The following is a 13,872-nucleotide window of genomic DNA, read 5'->3' on the forward strand; positions in this document are numbered from 1 at the left end:
TACATGCAACCTTCATGTTGCATGATCATGCTCCAGCAGAAGAGAAAGCCTAACTCAAAATATTTTTGCCACTCCAGAACCAAGAAAGCTTCATTAAGCTAAGTACTGCATAAATACATGTAGACAGTCTGTGCCTGTAGCAAGTTTAAACTAGCTAGAAGTCAAATGAACAGAAGCAGAAGCAAACACACAGCTAATAAGGTTCTACTCCAGGTTGTGCCAGTGGCAGAATCTCAAGTCCTGAAAGGCCCAGTGCCTCACTGAAACACAGACCATCCCTACAACAGCACCTTACAAATATTTTTTTGTCACAGGAGTTGATTTATTGTAGACTGGTGAAAAACAGAGGCTTGGTTTATTTATTGTAGACTGGTGAAAAACAAAGGCTTCATGGCTGCTCCCTGTTGTTGCTTTGTGCAGCTGTAACTTCAGGCCACAAGAACATGCACACTGCCTCTGGTAGGTGCAGCAGCACAACTGCCAATGCAGAAAATTTGGAGACTCTATGAACACAGCCCACTCAACTGCACAGAAAAGGGAGAGAACTGCACTTAGGAGTGCATGGCATCAGCAAAGCATCTGAATTAAAAAGGTTCTGTTGAAGCTTTGGATACCTTTGTATGGATATCTTTGTTCATGAGAAAGTTGACACTCAGTTAATAATTTTGGAATTTAAAGCTCAAGATGAAGAAAGGTTGGCCCTAAGCCAAAACAGTTCCTAGGGAATAGGAAAGGAAAGCAGTCACTCAGGCACAGTACAGCTTAACCCACCAAACTGACAAAGCTAGCAAAAAGCAATTCAGTTTTACCTCATTTCAGCAGGCCACTGCAGGTACAAACTTTCCCCTAAGAACAGAAAAATACTTTTTTGGCTTCAGGGTGTGTGCATTTATGTGCATTTCTAGCGTTTTGCTGTTTACTTTGCTAAGGACTAGATCACTAGCCCACTAGAAGCAGCCTGCCTAGTGGGGAAAAGATTCCAGCTCAGAAAAGAGGACACTGCTACTTCCAGAACTTTATTTATAGCTTGAGTACAGTTGCAGGTCCCTAGGCTGTGCCCAAATCTGGAGCTCCAAGTTGGAATTTCTCTTTGCAGTTCAGTTAAGGACTCTAAACCTGACTCAGTGCTTCAACCACAGAAGTGGGAGGTGTTTACTCATCTGGAAGCTATTGGTATTGCAAGACCTTCACTGATCCACAGGGAAAAACTGCATTTGCCTCACCCTGAAAGCAAATTCCTATCTATTCCAAAGGTTAGAAACAGCCTCAGCAACTCATGGGCAGCTAACATCCTTTAACACACCTGATAAAAACTCTGCTGCTTGCACTTGTTTTACACAAGTACAGAGCAGGGGAACAAAAGGAGGCCACGTGTCTGAAGAAATATGCCTTAGAAGCAAGGCATCCTTGCCCTCCATGAGCTCTGGGCCCAGCTAAGTATTTAGGGGGAGACAGCAGGATTTGTGGTAATATAGTCTCTAAAAATTCAGTGAATTGCTTCCCTTTACCCATTCCCCTCACTTTAATGAGAACACTAAGGGTTTTTGAGTTTCTTACTGAAGTTGCACATGCCACACAGTCACAGCTCTTATCAGAATTGCACCTCAGTACAACTTATTTCTTAAGTAAGAGATATTTCCAACCTTATAGAAACACAAGGTAATCTGCTAGGTATTTAGTAGCCACAACTGCAGGGAATAGAGGCAACAAAAATACAGCCATGTACAACCACACTGTAGCATTTCTTCCAACAGCATTTCTCATCCACATACTCCAGATGTGACCATAATACCCATCCAGGCACAGCCAAGGGATGATCACATTCTTTTCTTTGTCAGCTTCAAGTTTTTCATGTAAATGCAAGGAATTTTTGCTTGAGAGTGCAATATATATATACTGTTGGAGTGATTACTCACATTTTTGAAGGTTAGGAAGCTAGCTGTTTTCAAAAGAGGCCCTTTCATAAAACTTTTTTATTTACTGGTATCAAAGTGATTCTTTGTTCCTTAGGAAAAAAACACTAAACCCAAAGACTGACACATGAGGAAGCTCAATAAAGCCAGTTCAAGCCTCCCCTGCCACCTGCCTCAGGCTTCTTCCAAAACTCTACAGGTATGAGCACATTATCCCAGCATTGCAGTTATCAGGTGCTGCTCTTACACGGAATCTTCAAGTAGCAGCACCTACTGGATTTAAATATTCTCTACAACACAGCAAACGGAGAGGCTAACACCCTTCTGATTTTCCAGCATTCTTCCATCTTCTTTCAGTTTAAAGACAGACAAGCATTAGAATTCAGAGCGAAAAGTCACATAAACAGCACACTATGAGCAAATTTTCTGCTGTGTTCAGCCTTTTCCAAGATATGGCACCAATTCCAGAAGTTTTATGACCAGCCATTTCTCTAGTGAACCAGTAGTGTAACTGTTATTAAATGCAATTAATGACATTATCTTGAACACTCATAAAATCCCACAGCAAAATGAGTCATATGCTCTGTTTCAAAAGAGGGGCCCTCTCAAGTCAACAAAACCTACAAAGGCACAAATGTTGAGAAAGTTGGAAATGCAAAGATGTTGCATGGTACCACTGATAACATGTATTACATAGCCAACAAATAAATTTAAAAATTACCAAAGCCAGCAACAACCAGTGTTGTCCTCCATTTTAAGAGTCCTGACACTTTTTCTTAGTAGCCACCAGCAATGAAGTCTCATGTAGTTGAAAGCTGCAAGATGGCAACTTTTCAGAAAATTGCAAATGAACAAATTCAGTTAGCAAATTTCTAAAATAGAGAGGTTATTCAAACAGAAAAAAGGCCTCTTCGTTGCATCTCCCAAGTTGTGTCTGGTAAAGCACATACAGGGTCTGATCTTGAAAGCTTAAATCAAACCCAAATTCCACCAACAACCTGCTCATATGTATCTCCAGCAGAAACCCTCAGCTTATGAGATAAGGAAAGTGCCAACACTGTAATACTTGGAGTTGTGCTTCTGGAACAGACCTGTCCTTGTTTTCTGAAGTAGCATTATCTGTATTAATGAGAGTTTTGCTTTAATGAAGAGATCAGCGATACAGCTATACAAGAAATCTGATATTAGACACAGACTAGACAATTACATGATCTGAAATGTCACCTGCCTTCTGAATAACCAGCATTAATTTTAGTAGGCACTTATGTCACCTTCCTCAGATACTGTTTACAGTACCATGAATTTATGTCACACTCTTGGTTGCTCCTGCCCAGTACAGAGAAGGGCAAGTATTCTTTCATACCTACCAATGTCCTTCAAAAAAGGAGAAGGAAAATGCCACTTCATTCTAGATAATCTGGTCTTCCAAATTCAGCAATTATGCCATAAACTTAACTTTGGCCCATTAAGCAAAGAGGAATGTAAAATGTCAAGGCAAATGTCATTTTTCAGAGCTTTTGTTTCTCTTGAGCAAGCAGAAAATTTGTGTTCCTATTGTTTGTCAGGAACTTCTCCCTCACAGTCTGCAAACATGTTTTCAGCCAGTAAGACACTACCCTCATTTAAACTTAGGCTAACATATTTATACTGCTTCATTAAACAGTGCCCATAACTTCAGCCTATTTAAAAAATCTCTACTACTCAGGAGAGAAGTAGCAAAACAACATTTAATTATTAAGAATATTTGATATCCCAAAGCACCTATGTGGTTGTATGTAATAAAAAACCCTAGTAAAACCTACTTAAATCATACACTAAATGACAAGAAAACCTCCAAACATCCAAGAGGGACATGAGTACAGATGTAATGCTATACTCCACATCAATCTCACACAGAGGTCAATTACAGCATAGATGGCCTCAGCTACCCCCAGACGATGGAGAGCTGGAGGCTGCACACACCACATCAAAGGGAATCTCAGATTAGCATCAAGACCTTGGACTTGCCCTGAAGATATGATTGTGTCAAGGAAAAAAGTTTCTTATATAATCTTATTGCCACAAAAAAAGTTATTTTATTGTAAACTTTGTTGTAATTACATCTTCAGGACCAAATACAAAGACTGATGAGCTCTCTCTGACTGCTTTGTTTACATACTGTATATATAGTCCTCAGGCAGCAAGATTCACAGTATTTAATTTCTGGACTACAATAGGAACATCATTGTTACAGCTGCTACTGCAAGCCTCAGCTACTGTTTCCCATTGAAAATTCTGTGTCTTAACCTATTCTACTTGTTACTAGCTTTATTGGATTAGCTCAACAGCTAGGTCAACAAGCAACATAACACATGACTGAATCACTTTTTTTTCCTGACTCTGATCGTGCTCCAGGTACTTTTAAAAGAGGTCAGAGTATCAGCTTCAAAAAAGAAGCAAAAAAAAAAGAGAAAAAAAAAAAAAGCTTGTGAATCAAAGCTTCAACACCTGAAGGACCAGACTCTCAGACAGCAAATCTTGTGGGGGCAAGGAGAAAGAAGGTTAGGACCAGTCTCTCTTGTAGACTCCACATACAGTTAAACTTCAGCCTCTAGTTATGACCAAATGGAATTTCCCTTAGAAATCACAAGTCTCAGCAATGACATCACATTGCATCAGCATTTCCAGATCTCAACAAGAGACACAGATCAGTTATCTTCAGAAACACATGATATGCTCTCCTACACCATCTCAAACCTGAGTGAGTTTTTCTAGCAGGCTGCTGGAACTTGCACAGATGAGTCACACAGCCCATCTGACTTTGTCACTTTTCACATGTGCCTCTCCCTCAGACTTCCCTAGGCAAGTCCAGGAGCAGAGCAGCCATGAAAAGGCACTACTCTACATATCTTCTGTATTTTGAAGACAAAACCAATATATAGTCTCTTTTATATACACAGAAAAGATGAAAGGTCCAGGGTAAACACACTGGCATCAGCTCCTACAATTTAGCTGGCTTGTTCATTGTATGATTGAGACACACAGGAGCATTTTAACAATCCTAAGTGGTTTTAGCCTGGTTTATATACTGCACAGCGTTCAAATCTGGCAAAAGACTCCTAGAAACAGTAGAACAGTTACCTCCTCAGTAAGAAGTCCAAACACACACAACAGTGAGCATACAGAAATTCTATTTAGAGTAACTGAGTTCATGCTATGGCTCTCCAGCAGTAGCCAAAATGCTCATAACTCTGCAAAAGTGCTCAGCTGTCACCAGCCTGGTTTTAGGGGAGCACAGTTACAGTAGAGGAACACTGACAGCTCAAGAATGACACCCAGCAAGTGCAGTGTGAGACTCTGCAGTCATTCCTGCGCTTGGCTCTCTTAGAGGACTTCTGAACAAACAGCTGCTTGAACACTAAAGTACAGAGTGTAAGAAGTCTACCTTCAAGCTAAGCAAAGATTTATTGTTCCTATCATTTCAAGATATATATTCTAGTGTTAAAAACATTTCTTCATCAATATTTTATTTTCTAGCAGCCCCTTTAAGAAAAGGTTTCCTGTTTTTAAAAAGTCTTATGCCTAGAAACACTACTTCCATTTCAGTAAACCCCTTCACATACACAACCCTACCACAAAACAGCCCTTTTAGTATATACATCTCCAAATGCTGAGAGTCTTTGAGGACAACAACTTCTTCAAAAAAAAGAAGGCAAGGAAGCAGCCTCTGGCCATGAGGAATAGATGAAGATAACCGTATTGTCATTTTCAGAAGAAAAAGCATGGCTGAAAGTACCTTACACAAACACAATTTCCTCTCCATTTCCTGCAGCAAGCTTCTTTGAGCCCCCAGCCCCTGCACAAGCTAAAACAGGACAGCAGTCACCACAGATTAATGAGCAGAGAGCAGGAATCTCACCTGATAGTAAGTCTTAATGTTTCTGATCAAGATGGTCAGGTTTTGAACCCGAAGATAGGTATCATTATTGACGTGCTTGTTGACACGCTGGTTGGTCGGTCGAGGATCTCTATTAAAAAGGAACAAAATAAAATATTAGTAATTAAACTGGTGTTAAGACTTAACACCTCAATAGCACATTTAAGTATTATTAATTAAATATACTGAATTATACAGGGTACATAAGCATTAATTCATGATAGAATAAGCTCATTATCTCTGCACCTATGTGTAAGTTGGAAATATTTCCTGCATGTCACAAAGTACCCTACTGCAACCCACACAGAATTTCAGGTCAGCTTCCCTTCTTACCCACATTTCCCTGAAAAAAGAGCATATCTAGAGTTTGTGCAAGCTAGATCAAAGCAGTCTCTGATAAGATGGGGTTTTCCTTGTCCAAATAAAGGCAAGTTTAGGAAATACTATCATGTCTTCCTCAGCTTTGGAGTTTTATGACAAGAAAAGAGTATTAATACTTGATTGGTGATCACTGTAAAAACTTCAAAGACCAGATGTACCCTAAACTGGAGGGAAAAAAAAATAATGCACTTATTACCCCCATACCATCTTACTAGATCGCTAATACACATGCTATGTTCTTGGTTTGATTTTAAAAACAAATCAAAATTGTACCCAAAGGAATTCTATTTCTAAAATAAAAAATAAGACAGAAAAAAAAGCTGCAAACTATTTCATACAAATGTACACCTTCAGATCATCTCCATACACTCACGCTATAATTCTGAAACAAAAAAGGAACCCGAAAATCTTTATCTGCCAATAGCACAAATCAAAGATTTGTGTCTGTCTTCTAATAATGACTCTTATCAGCAGACTCCTACACAATCCAAACACCTGCCTCCCAGAGCTCTGCTCTGGCTGGTAATTAAGCCATTCATAGCTCCTCCAGGGCCAACTACTGAACTCAGGCGTTGACAAGGAAATAAAAGAGGAACTGATCCAATATTTATTTTTAAAATATATCTGCCAACATTTACATAAGTACGTCAAAGAGTTTACATAAATATGTTTACTTTTTTTTAAAATGCACAACCAGTCCTGAGCACCTCTTGAGTGAAAGCAGTGCTATGTGAATAAATATGAAAAAAATACACAGACATTCCAGACACGAGAGAAAACTGCCTTGAGAGCAGGTAACATCTGACATGGTATTTATGTACATGCATTTAAGCAGATGTCCAATACTGGCATAAACTAGCAGGACACTACACAGCCTTTCCAGCAGCAAAGGACTTTGTATACACATTTATACTATAATAAACTATGAAAGAAAGAACAAAAAGAGGCAATTGCAACAAGCTTTTGAAGTAAAATCTGTAGTAAGTATTCCATGCTACTGCTGCTCAGACACAGAAGTGCAGAAGCCACACTGGTAACAGTCTGACAGGATGGGTCCTCCTTGAGGGAGAAGAATAAATCCCACCTGGGCCTGAGCCCAGACAGCACCCTGCCCTCAGCACACTCTGAGCAGATGCTGTGCCTCAAAGGAAGCTGGACACAGCTTTTTTAGGCAAGGCCATGACAACAAAGTGGGAAGCTAAAAGGAAGAAGCACTCAGTAAAGAGAAGCTGGCCAAACAGAAGGGCCAGGCTACAGTTTTCATTTCCACGTGAAAGCTCACGCAGGCAGCACAGTGCCACGCCACTGGTCACTGTCTGGCAGGGTTCCCAGCTCTGTGGCCAGGAACTGACATCTCTGACTGGCTAGCAGTCACTACTCCACAGTCCTGCCCAGAACTGCACAACATAATTTTTGTGGGTCAAAAATCCACAAAACAGAGGGCACCAGCCACAGGAAAGCAGAGGCTATTTCTTCAACAGCTGCAGCAGTGGAACTGCAGGACTTGGATATTTTCAAAGGCACACAAGACACAGAACAGCCACTTCCTGGACAAGACCTGCTCATTCTTGCACAGTGGGGACTCTCTTACAGGAACATAAGCACCAGCAGGACCAGGCCCTCAGGAGCAATTCCAGAGCTTTTATCCTATCATCTTCGTTAAGGGTAATTGATTGCTCCAAGAGCCCTTAATGCCACTGACCTCAGGGTCCTCTTAACCTCCAGCCAAGCTGCAGCACAGCACAGCTCTGGCACTGCTGCCACTTCTCCATCACAAAAAAAATGAAAAGCTTTTCTGAAAACAGAATGTAGCTCAAAAACATGTTTTCTGGACATGTTGTATAAACAGCTTCACAAAGCACCCCAGCTTACTTCAGAGAGGACCCTCTGAACAAGATGTGGAAACACAGTGCAGCCTACACTGCAAACTGCCACAGAGCTTATTGTCTGCACAGGAAAATGGAACAATGCCCCTCAACAAGCAAGATCCCATTTCTTCTTTCTGTGCTTGAAGACAACCCTACACTAAAGAAGACAGGGCTGTTGGTACTACACTTTGAACATTATAGCCCTTGCCTGTATGGTGAAATTTGTTCATCAAGAATTTTACAAAAAAACTCTAAGGATCACACTGAAAATTATAGAGAGGGGTTTTTTTGTTGTTGTTGTTTTTGGGTTTCTTTTGGCAACACTAACCAGGCAACCAAAACAAATTCATGTCTGGATTTATCTAAAAAAAATTCCTGAACACCACCTCAGATGCCTTTTCAGTCCTTTGATGTTTGGCCTTTCCCTTACACACAAATATAATGAAAACTACATTTCTTTTTTTGTCAAAACCACCTACTTGTCAAGATAAAAAAAGTTACCTAAATAAGACTGAGACAGCATGGCTGAGGTGCGACTTAGGGAAGTACTCCACAAACCAGTAAAAACCCACCCAAGCCAAAGAAACAGAAAAAGTCTCAAACCTCACTATATATCCAAATATTTTAAAGAAGTTGTCTGGTTTGTACATGCCCAAGTCTTCTAGGAACAGAGAGGAAAGGAAGGGTCAGGAGACACAGATCAAGTGACAAATTCAGTGGGCATGAGGCCACCAACACAAGTGCATGATAATGCAATCCCTTAAGTCATAAAACTAACCAAAAAAAAAAAGAGAATCCAATTCTTACAGTTTCTGACAAGCCATTTTGAGGAGCAAGGGGAAAGCCCCCAAGCCAGGCCCAAGGGTTATGAGATGCCAGAAGGAACTGAGTGGCCCAGCATCCTGTGGCACTTCGCTCTGCAGGCGAGGTAACCAAAAATGCACCACACCAGGGCTTGACTAACTCTTTCCTCTATCAAATGAAATAGTGCTACTAAGGCTGGCAGATTCCTAAATTGCCTAGAAAATGGTGGAAGAATGCAGCTCTACACAGCATTCTAGAATTTTAAATTAAGCAGATGCACATCTCTAATACATGTTGTAGTGTTTGTGCCATTTGCACAAACCACGAGGCGCGGGCACTCACAATGTGGCTGTTCCTGTCACGTGGTCCAAATTAAAGACAACACATCAACAGTACCACAAACCATGACAGCAACTGAAATGGAGAAACCTATTATTGTGCATTGTTATAACAGGATTTTAACACAAATAGCATTATCAGCAGTATGCCTAACACACATTTCTGTTTGCTAAATGCTTTGACAGTCTATTTTCAATTAGAATAATTAGAACAAGCCAAAGTGAAAACACTTATGTGCCTGCATAAACCTCCATGTAATTTCTTACAGGAAGTTTTATTTGGGAAGTTAAATGAGGCAAATATTTGCTTATGCTTGTAGATATTATGCCACAGCTGCAACTGTACCACTGAAGGCAGTCATTGCAGTGCCACCACGTGCTAATTCCATACCAGGAAGTGACATACAGCCATCTGAAAAAAGTTCTTTAAAGTATGTCTGCAGAGAATATCATTAACCTGGTACACATAAATCCATCAGCAACACAAGCTTGAAACACAGCATTTCCACTTTAAACACTGACATTTTTGTATGCATTCAGCCAGTACTGCAAGTCTGCAAAAATCAACGTCGTCCTTCATGAACAATCATGTTGGGATATACACTTGAGCAGGACACAGGCAAAGGAAATAATTCATTTACAACAGAATTATTTGAAAAATCATTTATGTTGTTTTAAAATCTAATAAATTTGGGGAAGCCAAACACTGCTGTCTGACTCTTGCTACTAAATTTATTAATTTAACAGTCAGGTGCCCCTACTGGGAATCAAACAGCACTCAGCTTTCTTAGAAACAGTCTTGTTTTAGAGATCACTGGTAAGCAAAGGGATCACCAGCCAAGGCCAACAGCTGGTGTCCCACTGACTACAGGTTCCCCCCCGCCCTTGTGCCGTGGCTACATTTGGCAAGCCTGAGCAGAGCACATTTTATTCTGGGCTGCCATTCCCAGGGGCAGCTCATTTCTGCAGAGGATGAAGTCAGGGCACAGCCCTATTTTCACCTCCTGTCACAAAGCCAGCAGGGACCTGGCAGGCTGGAAAAGCAGCAGATAGCTGTCACATATCTCTCTGGTGACACAGCTGCCTTGCTGAGATGAACCCACCACCTAAAAAACGTTGACACTGCAACAAAAGCAGCTGGGATCTTCTCCACCCAAAGCTGCCAGACAGCATTTTGGAAAAACCTGAAGTATTACAGCAGAAATTAGGGGCTGGCTGAACTCCTACAGCCCCCACCATGACTCAAGCAGCTGAAGCCTTACTTTCACTCAGCAATCTCCACTCAACAGGTGTATCTGGATTTCTTCACAGATCCACCTGTCTTCATTGTCTTCTGAATTAAAATCCGCTTTGCTGCAGGGCAGAAATGTTGTATTTTTAGTAATGAATTTCCCAAGAATCTGGCTTTCAAAATCTTCACTGAAGAAACAGCTTGACTTGCAGCAGAGCACTGCATCACACCTGGTGTTTAGATGCAAGCTCACATGCCCTGTTATTTCTGTTCCCATAATCAGGCAAACAGGACAAAAAAATTCAAAGTGAAATAACACACGAGTGATGAGGCAGCTGCCCACATGAGTGCCCAGCTCTTTCACTCCACCTCCCCCTACTCTCTACATGTGTGTGCATGCCTGCATCTGTGCTTCCAAGCAATCAACACTATCATGGCATGGCAAATCCAATTCCAGATTTATCAAAGGCCCTCATTAATTGGCTTTTAGCAGGAAGAAACTTCCAGCCAAGCACTGAAATCCATCTTCAGGACCCAGGACTTAAAGTGATGAGGAAGAATTTTTAAAAACACTTTTTTTTTTATTCTGAAAGCTTTGTGGGGCAGAAACATGCCTTGCAAGACTTGCCTGACTTACATGTAAGCAGTAATTGCATTGCCATTTGAAAAGTTAAAATCAAGGAAAAGTAAAGGTCAGTCAGCACCTTTCCCGAGCACCTTGCTAGGTCAGGATACACTGACCTATATAAAACTGCAGTCCTTCCTATATTAAACAATCTTGGCTCTCAGAACAAAGCTCTTGGTTTCCAGCTCTTCAGTCACCATTAGAAGCACTGCTAAAGCTGCCTAAAAGACTCCAACACTTTCTGAGGCACCACTGCCAGAGATGTTTGTGGGGGAAAACACAAAGAAAGAAGCTTAAAACTCGTAAACGTGCCAGGGCACCTCTCACCATCACAGGAGATCACACAAAACGCCAACTAGTGTCACTGCACTCAGCCAGCCTGTAGGCTCCTCTTCCTTATTTCCATGAGCTCTTAGCATTATCTCCTTGTCCCCAGACCATTGTTCAGTTGCTCCCTTGAGTTTAACAAACAAGAGTTTACCAACTCTTAACTCCTTAGACATAGTTCAATGGCCAATTACAAATATTTAAGTTTGCACACACCACCTAATAAAACTCTCCTGACAATGCCACAGTCATTCAAAAGCCACATCGCTTCATAAATTCATGATTAACTACAACTTGGTTAATTTTTGTTTTGAAAGGAGACGACTATTGCACATATAATAATATAAACATATTAGATAACAGTGCTGTTTAGTTAAACCTGCAGGCAACTCAGTTGCTGCTCTGTGATAGTTATGTTGGTCATCTCTGTGCCAAACACAATGGTCAGGAATCAAAATTTAACTTCTCACATCTTGGAAAGCTACAAGCCTAGACCTAAATGTTGATACTTGAGGCTCTAATTCGCAGAAAATAATCTTTTTAGAGTATAAGCATTCCTTTAAAAATTCTGGAAATTATGCCTTCTCTTTACAAGAGGCTTCTATCTCTGCTAGTTTACACCACTAGTTTGTTATCTCCGTTTGCTGGCTGATCTGGGCTCTGTTCTGATTAAGGATTTTCACCAGCTTCACTGTTTAAGCTTCAGTTCACAATTTTCACTCCTGGTAACATCAAATCAAAAGACAATTTTATTACCTTCTCATGCGGAGCAGCCAGGTACCAGAAGATAACAAAATTTCTCAATCTGACTGGGTGAGGCACTGATTGTCAGATTTAATGTTATTTCTCAAGATTTTAAAGGATTCTAACACGAATTCTTCATTTAAATGCTTGGAGTAGCACTGGAAACCACTGGCCGAGCTTCAATTGATTTCAGTCACTTAAGAGAGCACACTGCCAAAACTGAGTGACTCCCAAGCTCTCCTCCCCTGAAAGCCAGACACTTGCCCCTACAAACTCTCTCTCAGATGTATTTCAGGATATTTAAAATCAAATACAGTAAAAACAGTCAGGCTCAGCATGCAGCACAGTAGATCAGCAACAAGAAAGGATGTGGTTAAAAACAGCACAAGTCCTAACGGCAATTCAATTCAGGGTGTCAGGGTATTTTCAGCACCCCATCTTTTAACCAATTTCTAAGTCTCCTAAACACATGGCCTTACAGTGCCGCCGGAAAGAGGCAGCACTAAAAGGTTTTTCTAAATTATGTATTTAGTATCGAAGTTTACACAAGAGCAGACAAAGTTCAGATGAAACCCTCCCAGTAAAGCTTTATTTGATACTGTACTTTCATTTCCTTCTTTTTACTGCCACACACCTTCCACTGTAACACTGACTAAGATAACTAGGAGGAAAAAAAAGGAAAAGAATACAAAAACCGCACACATACCAAGCAAAAAAGATTAAAAAAATAAGTTAAAGAACCCTGGACCTGGATTAGTTCAGAGCTTTTTTCCCCCGCACTGTTTTCTGTTAATTTCAAAGAGCAGCCACAATGAAAAGCGCTCGGGCCCCAGGCCGCCCCCGCGCCTGAGGACAGCCCGGGGCCGGAGCCCGGCACCCGCGGCAGGGCCCGGGCGCTGCCCCTCACGTCTGCTGCCCTCGGCCCCACTCACATCTGCAACATGATCTTGTTCAGGACCACGCCATCCACCAGGTCCATGTAGACGCCGAGGTTGTCCTGATCCTCGCTCCCCAGGTCCCCGAAGGTTTTCACCTGCCGGAGGAAGGACAGCAGGGTTGGGGGATGGCGGCCGGACCCAGCCACCCCCGGCAGGACAGGGCTGCCCCCTCGCTCCCCGCCGCCCCGCTCTGCTCACCCATGTCACCAAGGGGCTCTGCAGGAAGAGCTCCAGGAGCTCGGAGACGGTCACGTCCATGTCGCCGGGGCTCGGGCGGCGGTGGGAGGCTGCGGGCGCGGGGCTGGCTCACTCGGGAGACAAAGGCGCGGAGCCCATGGCCCGCCGCCCGCCGGGCGCTGCCTACGGGGCAAACAATGCGCGGCTCATCGCTCCCCCGCCCCGCGCCGGGGGCACACGCGGGGCCGCTCGCCGCGGTCCCTCCTCCCGACGGCAACAGGCCGGTCTTCCCCGCCGAGCTCGCTCCGCAGCTGCAGAAGAGGTTCGCCAGGCAAGAGCGAGCCACGCCGGGAAAGGAGAGACCTCAACCCCCCAGCCGCCACGGCGAATGCCCGAGGGCCGGGAGCAAAGACACGGAGCCCCGCCGGGACAGCTCCGAGCAGCCCCGCAGCCGCTCCACTGCAGCCGCCCCGGTACCTGTGGCGGGGCGCGCCCGTGCCCCGGCAATTAGACCCGGGCGGCGGCGGCGGCGTGACGGGCAGCGGCTGCGGCCAATGGGAGGGGCGGAGGGGCCCGGCGCCGGCCAATGGGCGGCAGCCCCGGGCGGCCG

The 13,872-nt window shown here is 42.9% G+C and overlaps 1 protein-coding gene across 3 annotated transcripts in view; it reads right to left on the minus strand.

The window, feature by feature from the left end:
• Positions 1-13,640, minus strand: part of CCDC88C (coiled-coil domain containing 88C) — a 95,837-nt gene extending 82,197 nt beyond the window's left edge. For all 3 annotated transcript variants that reach the window (XM_059474065.1, XM_059474064.1, XM_059474063.1), the window contains exons 1-3: positions 13,284-13,640; positions 13,080-13,180; positions 5,812-5,920 (exon numbers count right to left, since the gene is read on the minus strand). In XM_059474065.1, coding sequence (XP_059330048.1) covers positions 5,812-5,920; positions 13,080-13,180; positions 13,284-13,343 — 270 coding nt within the window. In that variant the 5' untranslated portion in view covers positions 13,344-13,640. The remainder of the gene's footprint in view (positions 1-5,811; positions 5,921-13,079; positions 13,181-13,283) is intronic.
• Positions 13,641-13,872: the final 232 nt, after the last annotated feature.

Source organism: Ammospiza nelsoni, chromosome 6 (assembly GCF_027579445.1).
Source record: "Ammospiza nelsoni isolate bAmmNel1 chromosome 6, bAmmNel1.pri, whole genome shotgun sequence".
Classification (NCBI taxonomy): domain Eukaryota; kingdom Metazoa; phylum Chordata; class Aves; order Passeriformes; family Passerellidae; genus Ammospiza; species Ammospiza nelsoni.